At 36.9% G+C, this 25,076-nt stretch overlaps 1 protein-coding gene across 6 annotated transcripts in view; it reads right to left on the bottom strand.

Annotated features, from left to right (window-relative positions):
* Positions 1 to 25,076, bottom strand: part of LOC112049111 (disco-interacting protein 2) — a 121,471-nt gene that overhangs the window by 22,443 nt on the left and 73,952 nt on the right. For all 6 annotated transcript variants that reach the window (XM_052890891.1, XM_052890886.1, XM_052890887.1 and 3 more), the window contains 6 exons: positions 12,957 to 13,085; positions 10,642 to 10,851; positions 5,050 to 5,171; positions 4,224 to 4,524; positions 2,044 to 2,355; positions 513 to 705 (listed from right to left, as the gene is read on the bottom strand). In XM_052890891.1, coding sequence (XP_052746851.1) covers positions 513 to 705; positions 2,044 to 2,355; positions 4,224 to 4,524; positions 5,050 to 5,171; positions 10,642 to 10,851; positions 12,957 to 13,085 — 1,267 coding nt within the window. The remainder of the gene's footprint in view (positions 1 to 512; positions 706 to 2,043; positions 2,356 to 4,223; positions 4,525 to 5,049; positions 5,172 to 10,641; positions 10,852 to 12,956; positions 13,086 to 25,076) is intronic.

Raw genomic sequence — 25,076 nt, 5'->3', positions numbered from 1 at the left:
AAAAGCTTTCTGCTTATCGATAGTTATTACATAATTTATGCATATCGGAAAACGTTTTCAACGATGCTACAACTGTTTGTATCTACCAACGTTTAAACTAACTTCCAAAAAGAAAGGGTTTCCATGTCCGACTATAATATTTAGCTTATATAAACAAATAAAGATTATATTCACGAATTCAAGGACGTCAAGTATTCAATTTTGGCTACGCTAGTAGACTCAATCCGTCATCCCTTCATTCAGATTCATTTTCTCGACCTCAGTTTTCTTCGCCGGCACACATTTTACTTATTCATCATCATCATATCAGTCGATGGACATGTTTAGGGACTTCCAAACATCACGATCCTGAGCCGCTTGCATCTAGCGAATCCCTGCGACTCGCTTGTTGTAGTCACTGCTGAGTAATTCTAGAAAGAAGCCTTACCTTTATAATTTATACCGATCCTATCCAGTCGTTAGCTCGAAGTGGAGTAGTAGATCAACGAGTAAAGTAACAATGTGGAACTTACCTCGTAACAATGACGCCCATAGCCGATCCATCTGCAGCGGACGTATGTTCAATGTGCGCTGGACAATCTTCTGAAGGTCGCGGCGGTGGGATCCAGTCCCGAGGCGGTCTGGGAAGCTTCTCCGTAGACACCCACTGCAATGATGGCCAGCCCCGAAAAGATACCACATCACCGGATGATGTTTTTGGTAAACCTGTATCAAAATTACGTTTTTAAAATATTAAACATGTAAGTGAGTTCGTTTATTTTGTTACGCTTTCACGGCTAAATAACTACATAAAATTTTAAAATTCTTGATAATTACATTATCAGCGAGTAATATATTCCAACGAGAATGGGACAATAAACGCTGCTAGCATAGTTACTTGATAATAAAGAAATGTTATAGGATAACATTAGCTATTAATGAATTTACTTTAGTTTCAAAACATTCTATGGCGTTATGGGCATATTAATACGTCACAAACGCAGTAGTGTTATGACAGCTCCTAGTTTTTAAACGATAAAGAGGGGTGTTTCAAGTTTGACGTGTCTGTTTGTCTGTCAGTCTGTCTGTGGCACCATAGCGGCCGAACGGATGAAGCGATTTCAATTTACTTTTTTTGTATTAAAGGATGGATTAAAATCTTTTAGGACGTTTAAAAGTTGTGGAGAGTGAAAGTGGGAAAGAATAACCGAATCTACAAATCTTAATATATAATTCGAAAGGTCACTCATCACGAAATCTCGTAGTTTATTGTTCGTAGAATTCCGCTAAGAACGTATTTTGCAACAAGGCCGGATTAAGGAGGTCTAAGAGCGAGCTAAGACGCGGGAATCCGCTAGTATATAATATAATTTTATTTATAATACCTTAGTTGCATAATATAACGACTCCGAGTTTTCATACCATAAACGTAAACATTGTTGCTTTCATACTCGATTAATATACTTAATGAATACCCCATGCTGTGTCAGTTATTAGAGATATGTGGGTGTTGTCCTGAAACACTGTATAACACCCGAATATCGTCAAATAGCCAACATGATATGAAATGAAATGAATATTTATTGTTTTACCAAGTTTACATAACTGATTGGGCTGGGATCCACTATTAAGTCTTATCTTACCTGTATCCACACCTGTATTAGAAGGTCCCGCTCAATCATCAATATATCATTTGACTCGACCTAAAATACTATGGGTCCTGCCTGTTACCCAGTACTTCAGGTTTTAGAGTCCGTATTTTATGTGAACACATTATTTTAGATCTTTTGATGGTATGCTATGATTAAATGATCCATTGTAATGTATAACCCTTGATCATCTATACTAATATTATAAAGATGTAAGTTTTGGATCTACTAAATGGATTTTGAAAATTCTTTTACCAATAGTTACTTGTGAGTGTCATAGGTCAACTTAACTACGTTATTTGTGAGTGTCATAGGTCATACTTAATTCCCGCATTTTCACAGGACAGGAAACAACGCGGATAAAACTGCAGGCGTCTGCTAGTTCGTCATACAAAGTGCCGAACATGGTACTGACCTTTCAAGCAGGCATCAGAAGTGAGAGCGTACTGGATCCCACAGGAGCCGAGCAGGAAGCCGACTTGTTGGAGTCCCGCGTCGCGTCTCGTCAATGGCACTTCTATAGGCACGGGAACGATGCCCGCTTGCAGACAGCCGTAAAAGGCGCACATGAAATTGATTGGGTCATTGTTGGGATACACTAACGCCACCCTGTCGCCGGGCTTAATTGAATTGTCCCCCGTAAGTGGGCCGCCGCTACTGCTTTTCGATGTGAACGTTCTATTTAATACTGCGTGCGCTATTTTCAGCGACCGGCTCAGTAGCTTCCCTGTGGAAAAACAAATATTTACAATTGCCGTGCCGGAAAGCGATTATTGATTATTATTACTGCCTCCGCACACTTTTCGCGCGTATACGGCTTTCCACGAACCCGTGGATACAGAGGCGTTACAATTAATGTTGCAAACGTATATACTGATCAACTGTGTCGTACAGTTAAGGTAATTATTAATTGTTACATAATGTATACCAAAATAACTAATTATGTAGGTACGAGTATACTTCTGTTTCGTACTATAGTATACTCAAACATTATAATTCTCGATCACAATCTGGCACTAGCTACATACTCATACTCTAAATTAATTTCGAAAACTAATTAGATGGAAATAGGCGTAAACCGCAAAATATTGTCAACGAAAAAATGTCGTCTAAAAATTTTAAAATTGAAACTCAGATTTTTATCTATGTTTTAAAATATTTAATTAGTTTAATCAACTTTTATTTTAAAAAAAGACTTATTTTACCTTTACCTTATTTTACCTATTTTTAAATCACATGCGAAGTTTTATAAGTTAGAAACTAATCGCAATTTACGTGACGATCCGCCAACGTTCGACGATAAAGTTACGTGAATTAGTTAATGAAGATAAAGTTGAACAGCATCGAGAGTTCCGACAAAGTTAAACGACATACATGTAAGGGATTTACGACGAAAATTTGTGAATTTCGTATAACGATTAAGAAAATGTATGAATATTATAACTTTTTAAAAAAAAAGGAAACCCAGTTTTCATACAAACTCGGGCCCAAAAAATTCAAACGATACAAAGCTGAAAATTGACCGTATATAAGAAAATCTCATGAGGCCAATTTTCAGAAAAATCTACGTTGGCTGAATCAGCTAAATTATTTTCCAAGGGTGTATTTGCGCAACTTCATTGGATCTGCTTTATTGACGTATTGATAGCGCGCATTTTCAAAGACTGCAAAAGCTGACAAGCAATGTCAATTAGTGAAATACCCGTTTGAAAAGCTGTTAATTAATTATATCAGCTTATTTTCCCTGTTGGCCAATTCAAATGGTGTAACTTAGTACAAAATACAAGATTTATAGTATGTTTTTCATTTCTGTATTGTTCTGAAGATTTTCCCAATTTCGTACTTCTCCTTTAATCATATTCAACGATCAACCAAACTGCTGCTACCGAGTATTGAGAGAGCCTGAAATGGCTTTTCGTGAAACGATTTCAACCTAAAGGTTAGTCCGTTTAAAGTTCAAAGTTTATTACCTAGACTAAACCACATCAATGGCTGTTATTCTGCACATATTCCAGGTAATTTATTCCATTTACTTGTAAATTGTACTAATCTTTTTGCTTTAGTTACTGTTCGATTATAGAAAAAATACACGTCTATGGTACAGTGGCAACCTGTGATAAGGTCTATTGTCTGTAGATATTGTTTATTCAACCTGTTACCCTTGTAGATGCAGATGTCATGTTATCTATTGTCATCTGTTCTTTCAGGTAATCTGTTGTTCACTATATTTTACTAATTAATAAATGGTACAGTCGAGCAGTGCTTAATGTATTTTCTTTTATTTCCGGGGTTATGTATAGATATGCTTGTCAAAATAAAAAAAATATAAAAGACTCTGCTAGGAGTTGGTACGAACATAAAAATTAAACCGACTTCAAAGATGTATTTCAGTTATTTTGATTCTAACACAAACTTACAAAACCGATTTTCATGAAAATGAATTGGGACAACGCTTTCAAAAAAAAAACGAATTTTCATAATTGGTTAGTACCTAAATTACGAGGTAACAAACATTAAGAAAACATACGCGTCGAAACTCTTCTGTTTTGGAAGTCGGTTAATAATTGAAGAAAAATTTTGAAGTCGTTTACTTACCAAATGTGAGTGAATTACTGAGTTTCCCGTTTGGATCGAGTACCGTGGCGACATTAGCTTTAAAAGACGCTGTTCCGTATCTCTGGAGAGCTGCTTCCAGGTTCCTCGGTAATCCAGCCGGTACTACAAGCTGTTCGCCGACGGCTGGAGTCATGGTGCCGCCTTCTGGTTTCGGCGCGTTTGGATCTTTTGGATTCGCCGCAATCTCCAACTCTATGTCATCGTCTTCGTAGAATTCTGGCAACGGCCTGCGTTTAGGCCGCTTGAGCGTGTTAAGGAGTTGTTGTATTTTGGCCGACACCTGCAATTTACATGCTAATTAAATAAAAGCACACAAACAAAAAGTCGAGTGTCCTATGGACCACAGGATATTAATGGTGTAAAGGGTATAAGGTGTGTAAAGGGTTTAAGGTGCTAGTAAGGGTCATCATCATTATCAACCCATATTCGGCACACTGCTGAGCTCAAGTCTCTTCTCAGAATGCGAAGGGGAAGGCCAATAGTCCACCACGCTGGCCCAATGCGGATTGGCAGACTTCAAACACGCAGAGAATTAAGAAAATTCTCTGGTATGCAGGTTTCCTCACGATGTTTTTCCTTCACCGTTTGAGAAACGTGATATTTAATTTCTTAAAATGCACACAAGTGAAAACTTGGAGGTGCATGCCCGGACCAGATTCGAACACACACCCTCCGGAATCGGAGGTAGAGGTGATTATGACCTCTACCTACCTACACTAGGCTATCACGGCTCTCTCTCTCGCTCACGGCTAGTAAGGGTAGTAGGTGTAAAGAGCATTGCGTGTATAAGAGTGTTGCGGTTGACCTTCCATCTGCCAGTGCCGGTGCCAGTGTCCTCAGGTTGCGCGTAGCATTGCACGCGGTCTGCGATGTGAGCGCCGCCGCGGCGGGCCCCCGACGTCGTGTGTGTTACGTCAGGCTGAATATCTAATGACAATATTTATTCTTCAATTAGTGCTCATCCTGACTGATTGTACAACCTGTTGAAAGGCGTTTCGTATTTTGCTAAAATAATTCGTCGTTATCAACCCATATACGGCTCACTGCTGAGCTCGAGTCTCCTCGCAGTATGAGAGGGGTTAGGCCCATAGTCCACCACGCTGGCCCAGTGCGGATTGGCAGACTTCACACACGCAGAGAATTAAGAAATTCCCTGGCGTGCAGGTTTCCTCACGATGTTTTCCTTCACCGTTTGAGACACGTGATATTTAATTTCTTAAAATGCACACAACTGAAAAGTTGGAGGTGCATGCCCCGGGTCGGATTCGAACCCACACCCTCCGGAATTGGAGGCAGAGGTCATATCCACTGGGCTATCAAGTTCCCTTCATATTCACTGGACTATCAAGCTAAACTAATTAAGAGGTAAGATTTGACTATTTGATTATTTGTTAACTACTCGACCGATGACACCATTGGAAAGCTAAAGCTAAAGATTACTTCAGTCAATAGTCAATATTCATTTATTTCAATTAGGCTTAGTTGACAAGCACTATCGAAATGCTTCGCCGAGTATAACCTATATTTATCCCCGTATTCCCACGAAAACGGAAACTATGCGATTAAACGATGGAGTCTGCACTTCTAGTTACACATATATGCTCATAAAAGGCTCGCGCTTTACCACGATCTCACTTGATGGCAAGAATTGATATGACAGAAGCTGAAACGCGCTTGCCTATAAAATGCTTATTCATTCTTGTCTTGAAGATAAAATAATCAGACGAATTCGGGTGACATTCTAAATCCTAAAAACGTACAAAGCCCTAGCAATGTCAGATACGTATGATGAAACCTACCAGTAGCTCAGCCCAGTTTACATACTGAGTTCCTCTCATTAATGGCATAACAAACCGCTGCCAACCCGGACGACTAGATCTGGCCACATATAACGCACGCAGTTTGAGTACAAAAAGTTAAAAGTATGGCACCGACTGCCGAAGTCAGTCAAGTAATGCTGGGTTCTACTTGTACCCATATTCAAAATCCCGAGAGAACCGCAGAACAGAAAGAATTGCAGAACCGCTTCAAATGCCTAGCAGATTAAAACTTTGTGGACAATTTGAAAAACAGGTTAGTGGAAAATGATTAGGTCTAAATTCTTTTAAACCCACTAAAGAGACACAAAACACTCAAGCCCATGAAAACAACAAAGGAGATTATATTTCTTCAATCGTTAATATAAACGCGTCAATATACTAATTAATAGATTGATCTTTTAGTCGTAAACATGTGACTTGCGAAACATCAATATCGTGTACATCACTAAGAAGCCGATATCCAATAAAGCTTTTAATTAGCCTTTGCTGATTGTTCTTTCACTCGCTCCGTGTAATCTAAATCTAATTAAGAAGACTGTCCGTTTTCATTAATAATGGGTGTATTTTTTACGGTTAAATTGAAAGGAAGAACCTATATAATATTTGTTCGAGTATTATCTAAAAAAAATTACTAAAGAATAAATTATGAGAGATCCCATATGGTAGGCTCTTATTTCTAATGGGTGGAATTGAGAATATTTTAAAATTTAGTTGTTTTAAAAGTAGTAGTTGACGCAAATCAATTGGCAAACTATTTGTTCAAGTGCGGACAACTGTTTACAAAGATCATTTCCTGTACATTCAATTTAACTCGTATTTCCATAATTGAAATTTTTAAAGCAGTTAACGAATAGATACGTTTTAAAGAACCAACATAAAAATATAATAACAATAATACTAACGTTTGTTTCATAAAATTTAATCATCATCATCATGATATTAGCCGATGGGCGTAGGCGTATACTGCAGGACGTAACAATTTTGTAGGGATTTCCAATCATCACGATCCTAAGGCGCCTGCATACAGCTACTCTCTCTGTCTCTCTGTCCCTGCGACTCGTGTGCCTTCAGTCCACATGGTGGGGGATCAACCAACACTGCACTTTTTAGTGAGGGGTCGCCAGTCCAACACCATGGGACCCAAACGTCCGTCGGCTTTTCGAACTATGTGCCCGCCCATTGCCACTTCAACTTTTCTTCTTCAATAACATAGTGTTATGCATTATATTTTTTGAAAGACAAATAAATAAATGAGAGAATCAAAAATAATCATGTATTGACCAGCATAATACTTCGTTACTTCTCATTTTCGTACATATTGTAGCTGTATACTACAAGTTAGGAACCAAAACTAGATCCCTTACGTTAAATAATAAACAGAGCTCGCATCAATCAGGTTTAGTTACTGTAGTCTTAGTTACGTTTATAAATAAACATGCTTTATATAAACTAGCCAAGAATATTGATATTTGGTAGATAGAATCAGTAAGCGTTACTAAAAACTAGGTCATAAAACGTCCTAATGTTTAGACGAGACAAGACCTACATTAAACTTTCGATAACGTCACAGGGAGGAAGTGTGATAAGCTGCTGTTAAAGCAAAGCTAAAATACAGACACCTTGTTAACAACTCGTTTGAAGCTGAATTATGAACTTAGAAACTTATGATTTACTCCTGAATTATAAATATGCTCCCGACCGATTTTTTTGACAATTTTATGTTAAGATTAACCATACACATGAGATATTATAGTGCAACAGTGTGTGCGCTATCTTTTCTTCCGAAATTCTTCAGACAGAAGTCCAAAAAAAGAAACAGACAGAACTCCAAAAGTCTTCGAACAGTGCATGTTGATGACCTATGGTTCCGAGACTTGGTCGCTAACTATGGGTCTCTTAAGAAAGCTTAGAGTCACACAGCGGGTGATGGAACAAGCTTAATATAGCTTGTTGGAGTATCAGTAGAAATGAGGAGATCCGCAGAAGATCCAAAGTCACTGACATAGCTCAAGTTGCGAAGCTCAAGTGGCAATGGGCGGGGCACATAGTTCGAAGAGCCGATGGACCTTGGGATCCCAAACAGCTGGAATGGCGACCTCGCACTAGAAAGCGCAGTGTTGGTCGAGGTGGACTGACGACATCAAGCAAGTCGCAGGGATTCGCTGGGTGCAGGTGGCTCAGTATCGTGATGTTTGGAAGTCCCTACAAAAGGCCTATGTCCTGCAGTGGACTTCCATCGGCTGATATGATGAGTATGTGCGCAAGCACAAGTGCACTCTCTATTCCCTCACTCTCATAGTCCGATGGAAAGGCAGACTGACACGACCGGTGAGACCAAGAGAGGTCAGGCACAGGCTTTACGTGCTCTCTGAGGCACAGAGGTGTATTAACACCGCCAACTTCCCAACTCCAGGCTGCTATTAAGGTTTTTCTAGTTAGAAAAGTACTAATAACGTATTTTTTTCTTGACCTGACCCGGGACTCGGACCCTGGACCTCAATGCAGTAGACGAACCAGCAGTGGTGCGCACTTCATAGATGACTTTGCCTGCCTTGAGGACTCATAATAAATCTATATTAGAAAAAGGATTTATCATTTTATACAATTTTTACGTACAGTGCATACCCTAGTTAATAACCTTGTGCACGCCACTATGAGGCAGAGCGGCAGATACTAAAAACTGCTGAAATATCTCTTTATTAAATGAATAATAAGTTAAACTAAAGGATATGCTTTTAATAGTTGGTGTTACTAAAGCAATAAAATTTTAAAGTAAAGTAAAGAAATCCAAGCACCTTAATTGGTTTAGAAGGAACAATCACTAAGTTCGCCGCTAGCCATTAAAGTTAGATCTTGCTTTCTTTGCGAGTTAATTAAACTCTCCTAGGTGAAGGAAGCTTTGTAGTCCAGCACAAAGATTTGCAGAACGTCCCTTTTTATTTTATAAGAAGCTTATTTACTTACAGCAGTGCGCTGTTCAAAGATATGATTTGCTGAACTACCCCCTTTGGAAAATATCTAACAGAAACTTCAATTACTTAATTTACTGTGAAGCACTTGAATTAATTACTTCTTATATTATTTTGCTGGATATTGCTTCTATAGTGAGCTGACGTGTTTCAACAAATATATGAATGAAGTAATTTAACACCGTACAATCTAAGATGTTATTAGCGCTCCTTTCTTTCTCTTTGATCTAAATATACTCTTATAAATGCGAAAGGTCAAGGTCAACGCAACCTGTATGGCTATTAAGTTGCATTACTATTAATTAAGCACAATACAGCTGTGTCTTTTACTGTTGCTTAATTAATAGTTATACCTACAACCTAACAGTCACAATATCCTACAAATTACGTGGTACATTATCTCGTTCCGACACTCAGAAATTTTTATTACCTGGTAACCCAGTTAGCTACCAGAATCAAGAATGTTGGATGACAAAAAGTTAATCGTCTCATTAAGATGAAGCTACTCAGAGAAAATTAACTTGATAGTAATCAATTGCATAGATCCTGGGCTAACAATATAACATGCTACTGAAGTAATATAGTCCTAACTATTGTGGCAGCGCAATATACAGAATCGACTAATTGATTTGTCACTTTAGTAATTCGAAACGTAGTACACATCCAGATCAGAATAACCTGATCCTGCATTATATCCTGGATCCTGGATTAGTAATCCGAGAGTCTAATTCACAATTTAGATTATGGCAGTTAACCTGCACATATGTTTCATTGGTGAATTCCTTTCTTAAATTTTAAGACAGAAATAGATAGAATTACATTTATTAATTTGATTTTAAAGTCGTATAAACATTTCTGTGCATTAAATTCAACTATTTTGCAAGTATCCCGAGGTATTGAATGGTCTGCATTTTTAGACAAATTATATTTGGACGAATATTGAAATACATTCTACTATTACATAATGGGTTTAGCGGTTGCACTTATGTATATTTGTAGAATGTATTTCTTCATTCTGAAGGGAGCGGACCTCACTTCTTGTATAAGAGGGTATATGGACGTTAGATGTACCAAACTGCTGCTATGCAAGTTGGACGGTATAGGGTGATAATGATAATCTCTATATCGAACACTATCTGCTGTTTTCCAAGTAATTCTCAGTAGCAGTCCGAAGTTGGGTAGCTTTTTTTTATTCTTTACAAGTTAGTCCTTGATTACAATCTCACCTGATGGTAAGTGATGATGCAATCTAAGATGGAAGCAGGCTAACTTGGATGAAAATCCACACCCCTTTCGGTTTCTACACGACATCGTACCGGAACGCTACATCGCTTGGCGGTAGGGTGGTAACTAGCAACGTCCGAAGCCTCCCACCAGCCAGACCTGACCCAATTAAGAAAACCTTTATTGGCCCAGCCACTGTGCCACGGAGGCCGTCGAGGTGGTGGTGTTACACCCATGCCTTGGAAAGCACTTTAAGCCGTTAGTTGCGGTTATTATTAACCGGAACTGGCTACTGAGAATCACTTGGAAGAATAGAAATCTTAATAATACCAATAACCATAGCCAGATAGCTAACCGAGGCAATTAGAAATAATGTATACTTACATGTAGGTAAATGTATTATTTCAGAAAGGTCAATCTCTGTCTTTTCCCTGGGTGCATGTTTCTTCTCCCTCGGGTAGTGAAGCTGCGGTAGAGGGTGCGGATGGGCGCGGGGGTGCGGGGCGGCGGGACGGCGGGCGGGAGGAGAGCCCAACTCGGGCGGTGGCGGCAGCTCCGAGTCTCCAGCACACGAATCTTCGTCTGAACTTGACGCTAATACAAAAAAATATATATAGTAGAAACATAGTAGGGGGCAATATCAGACTTGCCATAAACGATATACATATAATATACATTATGTTGAAGATAAGATAAAACGTAGAGCCTGGATTGACCTAGATGTGTTCGAAGGATTTCGTCCTGGTTATGGACACTTTTGAGAAATTAAACATGACTTCCTTCAAATCGTGAAGGAAACACATCGTGAGTAATTAGCCTAACCCCTCTCATCCTGAGAGGAGACTCGTGCTCCAAAGTGAGCGAAATACGAAATACGCGTAATAATGAAGATGGTGATGATGATATGGACATTTCCAATCAACCAACATAGTCATTTGAGCAAAATTATCAATGCAGCTCGTAACGCGATGTTTAACAAGCTGTAAGCGCACACGCGCGTATGTACCTACACTAAGACATTTTGGCGTTATATTAGTGGTTCAGACTACTGATAGAACAGCGAAATGAAGAAATTTACTAAGAAATTTTATCAGTTAAATCTCGTGTCAAAAATGTAACCTCAAGGCTAAGTACTAGACCAACGAGACACTTCTAGAAAACTGGAAATAAATAGAATTCAGTGTATTGCGTCGTGATCGCTTATTAATTTCAAAACTAATTTGCTAAACCATTCATAAGGGTTAAGACAGTACAACTTTGTCAGTTCCACTAAAAGGTATATAATGCCATCAAAAACAACATTTTTAAATTTCTTCTCGCAACTCAATTGTTCTAGCGTAAAAAGTTGTGAGATCCATGTAATACCAAATCGGTTACTTCATTCAGTCCGTAATTAAGAGATCTTCTGTCTCAAGTTATTACTTAGATAACCTAACAAGATCTCATATGTAATTAGATAACCTAACGTATCAATATTAAAAATGTTTTATGTTTTTATTTATAACAAACATAAATAGGTATGGCCGTGCCGCTTTTTTTGATTTTTGCTCGACTTGGGTTGGCACTGCCGTGCTTCCAGATAATAGTAGAAATCGCGAGTCATTTCGATAAATTACTATAAAATATACATCCAATTCCATATTAGATCCAGGTAGCTAACCGCGTACAATTCCTGTTTTTATTCAACAAGTAAACGCTTGACTGCCATCTCACCTGATGTTAACATCAGGTTTCAAGTACAATGCAATTTATGGTGGTAGCCAACTATCTAATCTGTAAGAGTTACTGACTTATGTATAATTACAATAAAATGCAAAATCATTTTTTTTTTATAAACTACCACCACCTATTACAAGATAATTGGACAGGATAAAATAATATAATTCACGAATTAAGGTAATAACCGTCGGGGCTGCCATCAGTTTCTTCTAGCTGTCATTAGTGTCAATTATTTAGGGGCTACTACTTACAATCATTTATTTTACTTTATTGGCAATATTATTGTGTGTGCGGCCAACCTTACTAGCTATTTTCATGTTGTATAAATTCGTCTAGACCGTCTAGACAGCTAATTCAGCGAGATTTCGACACCGGAATTTGTTTTTGGACCGACTAAATATTATAGTCAATACTTGTTCAATACCCATGAAACAGCTTCAGGGCAGCAGGCGGGTCTAAACTAGAAATCTTTTCTCGTATGAGACCTTGGTCTGTAGTGATGACTCAAGTCGATGTGCGTGTATGTTAAAAGTTCCTCGATTACAGGTGGTATTAACATTCATTATTTAGGTTATTGTAGAGGGGAGGTATCAGTGTTGGTATAAATAAGAGGGTATTTGATGACTTGGGTTCAGTTTTTTGTTAGGCAGCGTAGACGCCGTTACGCTGCCAGTCGCGTTTGTGATTTCGTGCAATAAGTTTGTACAAATTTGTGTTGCAACACAAAAGTGTTGTAATTATTCATAATATTATGTGTTGCAATTATTGTTTATCATAAATTGTTGGAAGGTGAGTGTTGGCTAGTCGGAAGGGATCCCTTAAAACTACTCTCAAGGTCACAAGTTCTGGGACTTGCGAGGTGTTTCCTCCACCACAAAATAATGGTACAATCACAGTCACTGCTACCCGTCAGGTCACATATATGAACATTGCACAATGTACATATGTATTTGCTCATGAACTGTTACAATAATACGTACAAAGATCGTGTCTTTCTCTGTCAGGACTCTTCGCCATCATTGATGTTCGTTTCGATGGCATTGGGAGCGATGGTTTTGGTCTGTTCTGCATTTCAGCGAGCGCCTGCTGGACTGCCTCCTGTCGCACTTCTGTAAAGCAATTTTGGTGTTAGATACAAGTCATCTTATAATCTTCATACTTTGCTCTAGTTAAAGCCAAACGTTATTGCAAAGTCACATGTCCTGAATGAACTTATTTGTCAAATATAGATTTTATTTGTCTGGTGTCTTCACTAAAGGCAGTGCTACCATATCCGCATTTAACTTAATGTAACGTTTTTTTAATGGTCTAAGTGCCCGCGTTGGCCAGACTTTCATAATTTTATAAGAGCTAAAAATTCATCAGACCTCTTACTTAAGGCATCTATAAAGTAAGGATCATACATTATTTTTCTGATTGTGTACCTAAGTGCCATAGGTTCCTTAATGGGACCTCAGAGACATCACCGGTGGGTATGGGCGAGTGCAGAATCATCCAACTGATGGGGCCCAAAAGCAGAAGCATAAACAGAAAGATTATGAGTAAAACGACTTTCTAAGGATGTCTCCTCTGCGACTCTGACCTCGGTTCAGAGGGCCAATCTAGAAAGGTGTTTAAGACTCCGGTAAGGGTGAGTGAGAAACAGTGCTGTGACGTTCGCAAACTGCGCGACGTGTACATCTGGACAGTTAGTGGGTATATAACTCGTAAAGAGTGAATATAGAAGCGGGAAGAGCACGGAGTCCTGAGGAACTGCAGCTCGGATCGGCCTGGGTGACGAGAGAGTGTCATCTAGGCGGTATCGAAAGGCGCGATTTGACAGATAGTTGTCAAACAATCGGATAAGTCTGCTAGGCACACCGAAGCGGCTTCACTTGGCTGCCAGACTCGGTGAAGGCCTTTGGACTATAGTAGCTTTAGGCAATGGCAAGGAATAATGTCCATTACTTAGTTCTACTCTGAAAAGTCTTTTTAAAATTATATCGTGATGATATAAGATATGAGATCCTTAGTCGTCAGACACTTAGCTTCGTAGCAATTCTTTGTCGGAGTTAGGTTTGTCCTAAAATTAAGTGTCGCGACCGAGGTGATTTTTATATAATCCTGGAGGAAATAGTTATACTATACTTTAATGATAAAACACTTCTTTATTACAAAAACAATCTCACAAAGCCATGTGTATTTTCACCTTCTATAAAAAACCGAAGGTACGGCCTCTACAGGCTCTAGCTCTAACACTCCAATCAAGTAGCGTAGTGGTGTAATTAAATTTAAAATCTAAATGGTAGATATGTAACTGGCAACGAGACTGAATTCCCCCGATTTTGTTGCCATCTGTTTTCAGAATTACGAGTACCTCTCACTATGAAAGCGAATTGAATGACGTATTCACGTCAATAGCGTAGAACTATATAATTGGGTAAATATTTTGTAGCAAAGCTGAATAGTTTGTTCACAGCATGTTTATGATTTTAACGGCAAAGTGTTCATTCAGGATATATCACTTAATCTATATTGGTATATACATATCTATCTATTGCAAGTATTAATGCTATTTACAAATTCCAAATTATGTTACAAAGTTGTAGTCATTTAGATAAGATAATAATAATACGACTGATACTACAGATTGCTGAAAAACAAACTCATTCTACGTTTAAAATGCAAACAAAAGCAGCACTAATAATGACATTAAAACAAATGACAAAAGGGAAAACATTCTATGCATTTACTTAAAATAATAACGCAAGATAGTAGGGCATATGACTTTATTTTGTTACTGATGATGAAGAATAAATAGAGGATTGGTTTTTCTATATTATTATATTCGTTATTATTACTATATTCGTATTTATAAATACTCATTTTGGAATGACATTAAAACTAATTTCAAATTAGTATAATTTTCTATATTGCAATTTGTACAATATAATTGCTTTATTATTTGATAATAATTAGCAAAGAAATATTATTATAAACATTAAATTTTATGAGCGTGTAGCTTTTACAGTCGGCCGAACGTCTCATTAAAATTGTTCATAACTTTACTAATTACAATATTTTAGTACAAGATATTTTAGTCTTTATTAGATTTATAAAAATAGATACTCATTATAAAAAAAATTAGTCCTTGGTGGTGATCACACGTTTTAAGGACTATTATATTATCAAACTGGCCCACACCCTGTGGTTTCGCGTAGTTCCCATTCCTTTAGGAAGCCACGGATAAAATATAACCTATGACATTCACAAATAACGTAGCCTTCTATTGAAAATAATTTTCATAATCGGTTGTGTAGGTCCAGAGATGACCTTTACCTCTTTATATTATTAGTATAGATACATACATTGTAACTGAAATTAATAATTATGCTGACTTTTAAAGTAAAGAGGAAAATAGAAACCTGCATAAGTCACACTTTTCATCGACGCTGTAGAAACAAAATTCAAATAAAAACTACTGGTAAAACATGCTTTTCATGCTCTTTTTTAGTCAATTGCATTCATGTACAAACATTAAATTCAAATATTTCTATTCACTAGAGAAATAACACTAAAATATAATAATCATATAAAAAATAACCATTTACCACAAAGTCAGTTAAGTTAATTAAGCATTAAGAGTTAGTTGCACCTTAATATAAGTATATCTATCTAATAACTGATCTACGAATATTAGCATACTGAATATGAATAATATTCATACGTACAGGTGGCGAAGGATGGAATTTTGACGAAGGTAAGCCGTCCCGAAGAAAAGGAAATTCATGCCGCTTGATACAAACTGCGGTTTCTCATACATTCATACCTACTCGTATTCATTACAATAATGGATTTTTAAATGGTAACCCGGCGGGAATCAGCCTTTATGGACTCTTCGCCGTTGATACGTATGAGCTAATAGTATGATATGATATAAGCGGAGTAATCAGACGTGCAACTATGAAAACATGCATAGTAATTTACGTGACACGGCCAATGTGTTCACAGAAATAGTGTCAAATTCATAACAGTCATGCCAAACTATCGTGGCCATATTTATAAACATGGATTAGGATAAAACACATCAAGTTTTCGCAAAGTAATGTGAACTTTAAACAGTAGTGATTAGGTCCACTTTACTTTGAAGAAAATTGAGGTTTAAATGTTAATCCATGATTATGAATATGGAGGTCGGTGTTTTACGTACCGTGTTCAAGTTAAGAGCGTTATGCCAGCAACACACGGTCAAGTATCATTTCGGTATATGAATGTGAAAATATAAAATATAGAACTATGATTGTAGCTTATTTAGAGATGCTCCAGACTTGACGTATACTTGGCAGTGTGTGACTGGCGTTAAGAACCAATTAAAACATTTATAGACTAATAAAAAAAATACCAAAAATTGTATAGCCACAGTACCGAAGATAATACACGGTGAACTAAATTAGTAAAAGTTCAATCAAGAGTTATCTCTCTCACAGAACATAAAAAACTGAGCACTACGTGTTTGGATTCGCAGTACTTTGAATCAGATCATGAGATACATTCAGATACTCGTAAGTTATAAATTTATCCCTGCGAATATGTCGATACAGAAAAAAAATACCAAGAAAATATGAATCATGGGTACAAAATAAAATGATCTTAGTTTGAGAGCAATTGTTTAAATAAATAAGCATACAGACTTGTTGCGCAGTGTAATTTTCATAAACAAACATTTCCCATAAGTTAGCATAAAAATATACATTTGTTTTTAGTATTATGCAACACTGTTCCCAAACAAAAAAATCACAACTAAGCATTAAATGGAAGTCTAAATGATAAAAGAATGCTTCAAAGAAACTGCTCTTTACTTGTACCACATGGCTGATTAAAAATTACAAGGTCAATACTATGCGTACAATAATATGCTGAGTTTTTGTTGAATGCACATTTTAGTTTATGTTTATGATTCAAAATAAATGTTTCATAACTTTCGCAACTTAGTCCGCGTGGTATTCGCTTTTTAGGGTTCCGTAGTGTAATATACAAACTGTAGAATGCAGTTATAGATTAATAAGTAAACAAAGAGTCTATGAATGCAGTCCGAGCCAAAGAGATAATAGAATTCAAATATGGCCGCCGTATTGTCAAACACTGTTTGTGTCACCGTATAAAAGACGGACAACGAACGAGGCCAGAATTAGTCATAGTGAACCAGCGGACAAAACATCACACGTAGTCAACAAGATACCCTCATAGTTTTGCCATGTCCGTCTGTCGGTCCGCGGTTTAGCTCTAAGAAAAGAAGTAGTTCTAGAAAAATGTAAACGCCGACACAGTCGTCTAGTGGTGATATTTTTTTTTATAAATAGAATAAATAAATAAATACAGGTGCGATTGTAGTCAAGGGCTAACTTGTAAATAATAATAATAATAATAAAAAGAATAAATAGAGAGATAATATTTTAATCTCATAGTGTGAGATATATTTAGATAGGTCTATAAAAAATTGTACGTATGTTATCTTTTGATTTAGGGATCCGTTTCAGGGTTCCTATCAGGGTTTTAATTATTTTTTTGTTAAGGTCAAGTTTCCCCTTCCTCTGCCAGCTAAACGCAGCTGTCAGCTAGATAAGTGAAAAATTATTAGTAGTTCAAGTAATGAAATGAAAAGTACCACAGCTAAGTAGTGATTAAAATTGAAATAGTTGTAGTCGACCAACCAAAGACCACTATCCTAAGTAGGCATTGGTGACGGTGACGTAAAACTACAGAACCCGCGCATGGCCCGACACGAACTTGGATATTTTTATTTAAGCATTTTGTTCTGTGTTTTTCAATGAAACAATACAAATCCACGAAAATATGACGTTGCAAAAGTAAATAATGAAAAACGCTTCAGTTGTGATCGAATAAAAGGGTTTTTCATTATTGAAATATAAAATGAACGTGAAATTCTCACAGACAAACTTCATTTAATAATATTTCCAAAATTCGTGGAGTTCCACTATTCAATGCGTGTACAAGAGTATTCAGTCGACAAGGGGAGTTAAATAAATGGTTGCGCTGGTTGATTTTAACTTTATGCTTTTAAATATTAAAGGGTTCTTTTCATAAACTGCTATTGTTAATGTCACCACCTTTATGGTCACCACAAACATTTTACCTTAAAAAACTCAAGTAACAACTTGTTTATAGGACGATAGACTTAATTATCTATACATATACATACATATTAAACGACACGGATCTCCGCGCTTCTGTCTGTCTATCTGTAATAGTACTGAACGGATTTTCATGCGGTTTTCACCAATATACAGTGTTTTTATGAGGAGCGTTTAACTATACTTAGTATAATTTCTCAAGGTATTGTGTTAATCTGGTAAAATATGAACATAATTTTTGCAAATGTCAAGAAAAGTCAAGAATTCTCTTCAAGGTGTAAGACTACACGGTAGGATATTCGCATTAAAGGTACATCTATCTTTTAAGGAAAACTTAATATACCCATTCTATGTTCTAAAAAATCTTTTGTATGTCTGGTAAGAGCAAAAAGCTACAGCGATCCGCGGAAGAGTTGTGTGAAGGACAGTAATAATCAATGTGTGATCATAACCCGAAGAGGAGCTTAATGGAGTGACCTTGAATCTAAAATTTACTCTTCTATCAAAAAATCAGTTTAAACCCGAGCGACTGATCACTGACGGATTCCTCTACAATAAAACTTTGCACCGATTTTTTCGCTGACGAAGTTGCAACCGGCTACTAAAATAATCTCAAGTTCAGAATAAATTTTATAATAAAGTAGCTGACCAAGCGAACTTTATAACACCTTACGAAAACGTTAAACTTTCTCGTACAAAAATATTAACAACTTCAATCGCTTCTACAAAATTGCTATACTGCTAATGCAATTGAAGAGTCTGTGATTTCAAAAGTTACACGGTAATATAACATAATCAACGTTTTTTTAAAATTTTGTCCGTCTGACTTTCTGTTTGTCCGGGACAATCTCTGGAACGGTTGATACAATTTTAATGGGACTTTCACTGGAAAATAGAGGAGACTATGGAGCAACGTATAGGCTACTTAGTACTTTTTCTGAATCTAAGTAGCGGGTGCCCGCTAGTTCTTACTCAACACGGCAACTACTGAATCGATTTGGTTTCAATTTAAAACGTTTATCGAGGCTATAATCTATCTGATTATACGCTCAATTATACATAGGCTATTTTTATCCCGAAAAATCCATGGTATTTGCGAGATTTGCGACGGTTATGATAGTGCGAATGTTTGTACCTTTTTACGTCGTGACTACAGAACCGAATTAGCTAAAATTTGGAATTGCACATATTGCACATAAAATTGCACATATTTATGTTTCGCGGGTAACACCGCAAGGCGAAGCAGAACTCGTATATACAATAAGAAACATAGTCATCTAATCTATTATTTAGAACCAAAGGTCCCTATTTCTACGTTTGAATCAGTGACTTGCATGACACGAATCCACGTACGAGCAACGATTATCGCGCTATACTATTACAGACAAGGCGTGCACAGAAACCTCAATTAATCATCCCATTGAGTATGCGTGCCAAATTATTTGCATGGATGGAAGTACCTACTCGAAACCACAATGTTCTAGCACGTAACACTTCATTCTCCAGTCACTAAACGGTGTGTAGACACTACACGCTCTAATGGATGAAGCAAAGTGATAGATGCTATCAAAACAGTCTCAACTGCCTTCGGGATAGAGAACAGCCGTGCAAATGGTGTTACTGATAATTACAGGCTGCACATTCAGTCATCATCCTTATCATCAGTCTGATTAATCTCTCTAGAATCTCTACAGAATTCAAGCCCTCTCAAAGGAGAATATAGAAGTTACACCCACGAATGCTCGATAATCGATATATTACTATAAACCTAATAATATAACAATAATAAAACCTTTTATATTTTATAAGGCTTTACCTTTTATAAGCTAAAAAATTATTTAATAAATAAGAGTGAATATAACCTACAATGAAATAAGTTTCAAAGCATTAACAATCAAAAATCGAATATGTAATATACGATCCACGTATATTTCAGGTAGTAAAATCAGACGTTTAACTAAATCTATAGTAAAACTTTCAACAATAAGGTTATTGCTATGTATTATAACTTTAAAAATACCAGTCGAACTTATTTAAAACAATAAATAAGTTTTACCGTGAAGGGAATACGAATATCTCTGACATTTTAGAATATCAACAGTTCCAAATATACTTGCAATAAAACAGTAACATCAAATTCTGTAAATCTATATTGAAGCCAAAAATATATTTTTTTATTTTTGTCTGTCTGTCTGACTCTATTTTTGTTGACCGGGCATCATGCTGAAACCACTGAATGAATTTAAATGAAACTTGCCACAACTGTAGACCATAATACATAAAAGGTAGGTTATAGGATACATTTTGTCGCGAAAATTAAATCAGAAGTGGTAAAACAAGGGTTGATAGTTTGCATGGAAAGTCCTTCAGTTTTCAAGTTATTTTTTGTAAAAAAGTTACAGTTTTTAATTTATTTAGTCGACTACTATTACATAATATATAATACATGCGAAATTATAAATCGGAGGGTGAAATAGGTGTTTAAAGCTTATACCGATTTCCACGCGGACGAAGCCTCGGGCGTCCGCTAATTATTAAATAAATAGCAAATGTTTATAGCAGAATAATACTGAAAGTAAATGTCGGTAATTAATGTAATAATACGCCTTTGTGAGTCACAGCCACAAACCGCAGCACAGATAAGTAATTGAAAACAAATGATTATTTTTTATTAACAGTTTGCGAGGTATTCGCTGCTTAAATTTAATGCAATACCAAAATGTGGTTATCTCCACAATTAACCGTAGGCATCTATACTAATATATAAAGCTGAGGAGTTTGTTTGTTTGTTTGATTGAACGCGCTAATCTCAGGAACTACTGGTCCGATTTGAAAAATTCTTTCAGTGTTAGATAGCCCATTTATCGAGGAAGGATTAATTATCCCCGTATTCCTACGGAAACTGGAACCACGCGGGTGAAACTGCGCAGCATCAGCTAGTTTGATATACAATATCACCCGATTTATTCTTTTTAATATGCATACAGTTAAATTTTTAATATTATTTTTAAGATCAATCAAAACTTCTAAGAGTACATTATACAAATGCTCAAACATTAAAATATAATCTATACAATTTATCGGTAAAGTTTGTTAGGATGTAGAGGGTAATGTATGGACTTCATCATTATCAACCAATATTCGGCTCACTGCTGAGCTCAAGTCTCCTCTCAGAATGAGAGGGGTTAGGCCAATAGTCCACCACGCTGGCCCAATGCGGATTTAGAAAATTCTCTGGTGGTATGCAGGTATTCTCACGATGTTTTCCTTCACCGCTTGAGACACGTGATATTTAATTTTTTAAAAATGCACACAACTGAAAAGTTGGAGGTGCATGCCCCGGATTCGAGCCCACACCTTCCGAAATCGGAGGCAAAGGTCATATCCACTGGGCTATCACGGCTCTTATGTCTGGACTTACTGAACCTATATTGCATTTTTTACCAATATAAAGCCACGTTATTTGTAGTGGCATAGGCTATATTAGATCCCCGTATTTTTTTATTTTTTCTAAAAGAATATTTGCCATATTCTTTATAATGTGACCAATATTCCCATTCCCCTTCAACTAGTCGGGAAAGACTGTGCTAGGAGTGGGTACGACAATAGACCAACGGGATGAGGATTGAACCACCACCTCTCTGTGATGAATCCAACCGCTCTTACCGTTGAGCTAGTGAGGCTTTGAGTTATTCCCAGGGGATCGAGTTTAACGCGGGCGAAACCGCAGGGCATCTGCTAGTATACAATATTAGCGGTAGCATAAATGAAGTTCAACAACTGTAAGATATAAGCCCTGAGGACAGGGACGAGTATCCTTTGTAAAAGATGAGCTCGCGAGTGCACGAGACTTATAAAACTTTTTGCCCTGGGATATTGCCTTTATGTTCACTTTGTGATATTTCGACTGGAGCATATTCATACGTAATTTCTGTGCTTGTTCAATGTTCAACGGGAAATTTTACATTTATCAGAGTGTTTTAACATTCTGCTCAACAATATTTTATAATATAGATATGTTACGTGTCTACAAAATCACCGCAAAAAGTGATCTGAATTTAGCTACTCCAATGAGCGCACACATACACAACTGTGTGTTTACTTACATTATATATTTATAGTTTTTTTAGTCCTGAACACACAACTCGATATTGTAGACAATATTTAGATATTATTTGTTTAAATAACGTTCGTGGTCTAATAAGCCACTAAATAAAATTAAGAAAATTACCTATACACATTTGTTTGCCTCAGTTTTGATGCGCTAGTGCCCTATCTCCATAAAATATTGATTCTACTCGTATATGTTACGTGTTGAACATATTTTTTCCCCGCATAGAATATTTGTGAACAAAACACTAAATATTTAAGAATTTAAACTATCGTGAGTGTTATTCATATTAATTGATTATGAAACACGGCTAAAACTCACTTGATATTAGGTCGGAGTATGCCCAATTAGTTTCGAACCCATACGGGTCCCTTAGTCATGAGCTGGTTCTTGCATCGCGGCACGATCCAAACTGCGAAACGGCTGCGCGACACGCTGCTGCTCGCATTGCGCGCGCGGAGAGGGGTTGATGCAATTCAATGCAAGAACCAGCTCATGACTAAGGGCCCCGTATGGGTTCAAAACTAGTCGGGCATACTCCGACCTAATATCACGTGAGTTTTAGCCGTGTTTCATAATCAATTAATAAAAACACTAAATAGTTATAAAAGCGTTAGCTTTTAGCGTTTTCTGTTCTGTGGTTATTTTAATTATTACATGTGGTACCTTTTCTGGGTACGTCCTATTTGCATCAACTTCGCAAATAATTATGCCATTAAGGCGAAGTGAGTAGTGACCCTGCTTCCTGCATCCACGACTGTGGGTTCGATTCCCACAACTGTCATAAGTTATTTACCTATGCCAAGCAACCTACACAATGTCAAAAAGTCCAAAACCCTAAACTGTCCAAGTACAAAATGTATTTTGGATTAACATGATTAATACTAACGATAGTTTAAATTTTGAATCTGTATCGCCAAACGATTTAGCGTTCCGGTAAGATGCAGTGCAGAAACCGAAAGGACTGTGGATCTTTCATCCTTCTCTTAACAAGTGAGACCGCTTCCATCTTAGATTGCATTATCATTTACCATCAGGTGAGACTGAAGTCAAGGGCTAACTTGTAAAGAATAAAAAAAAAAAAAACAAAATAATGCATGTTGTCAGAGCGCAAATGTATGTCGCAATAAAAAAGAAATTCTATTAAGATGAAGTAAAGGGTTTACTTGTGAAGAATAAAAAAAAAAATACTTTCAGTTTTCATAACATGAAAACTGAAAGTATTTTTTAGTAGGTCTGGCTATCGCAGGCTCTCAGTCCATAAGCCGCATAGAAGGACTTCGTTCCAATAAAAAATGAATAACCTATGTAACCTTTAGGCGTGAATGACATCGCAATAAATTTTTACAATTTAGTGAAACCAAAAGAAGTGTGGATTTTCATCCTTCTCCTAACAAGTTAGAACGCTTCAATCTTAGATAGCATTATCACTTAGCATCAGGTGAGAATGTAGTAAAGGGCTAACTTGTAAAGAATAAAAAAAACTTTCAGTTTTCATAAAATGTCTGTCTACGCAGGCTCTCAGTCCATAACCCGCATAGAAGAACTTCGTTCCAAAATATAAAAGCATAACCTATATAACCTTAAGAAGGATTTCGTTCCAAAAAAAATGAATAACCTATGTAACCTTTAGGCGTGAATGACATCGCAATAAATTTTTACAATTTAGTGAAATCGAAAGGAGTGTGGATTTTCATCCTTCTCCTAACAAGTTAGAACGCTTCCATCTTAGATAGCATTATCACTTAGCATCAGGTGAGAATGTAGTAAAGGGCTAACTTGTAAAGAATAAAAAATAAACTTACAATTTTCATAAAATATCTGGCGACGCAGGCTCTCAGTCCATAACCCGCATAGAAGAACTTCGTTCAAAAAAATAAACGAATAACCTATATAACCTTTAGAATGTATACTGTGCTTCAGGCGTGAATGACAACGCAATCAATTTTTACAATTTAGTGCAGCTTCAGTTTTCACAGGCACATAAACCCGCTTGCACGTTGACCGGCGCCGTGGCGTCCAATTAAAAAACTGGCACCGCCCGCAGTTGCTATTGTTGTTCTAGCAAGACTAAAAATAAGGGACTAATGAAAATATTCACAATTTTAAATTTTTTAGCCTTTAAACTATGCTCAACTCAACTTTTAACTCAAGTATTTATTATCGAGCACTTTAACAAAAATCCAAGTGTGAAAGCCTTCATAACTTAAACTGATCACTTGACCTGTCGATAGCAAATGTCATTCCCATGCATTTTTCAGTTTTCGAAGCGTTAGCGACCGTAGAAAGAGAATCGACGTGCCACTTAGCTGAGGGGCAGGCCTTGAAGTGGGACTTTAAAATAAGTTGTAAACAGTGATGATAAAACACCAGAATAATCAACCTTTTTATCAACCCTATCCATCTATACTAATATTATAAAGCTGAAAAGTTTGTTTGTTCGTTTGATCGCGCTGATCTCAGGAACTACTGGTCCGATCCGTTATAAAAAACTGAAGGTTAATCCTACCGTACCTAATTGAAGACCATTTATATACCTATGCATCTCACCAATTACCAATTACCATGGAACTTGCCTCACTAGACGTTACCCCTCTGTCATAAGTGCATGATCACGATCTAACGTGTTAGGGTAAGACCAGAGTTATCTGACACAGCTCATTCTCACAAAGATGAACCTAGGGTTCTAGAAGCGTCTCATGTGCTTTGAACACCGTCGTGGAGACTTGCTTTGTGACATATGGGCAGATACAAGGTGAGAAAGATAACTAATAAAATCTTTTTAACAAAAAAAAAAACAACCGACTTTAAAATCACAAAAACTGAAGAATAACATCGTATGTTCTACCTTCTGATCA

Source organism: Bicyclus anynana, chromosome Z (genome assembly GCF_947172395.1).
Source record: "Bicyclus anynana chromosome Z, ilBicAnyn1.1, whole genome shotgun sequence".
NCBI lineage: Eukaryota > Metazoa > Arthropoda > Insecta > Lepidoptera > Nymphalidae > Bicyclus > Bicyclus anynana.
The sequence above is the reverse complement of the archived record's forward strand: the minus strand, read 5'-3'. Positions and strand labels throughout refer to the sequence as shown.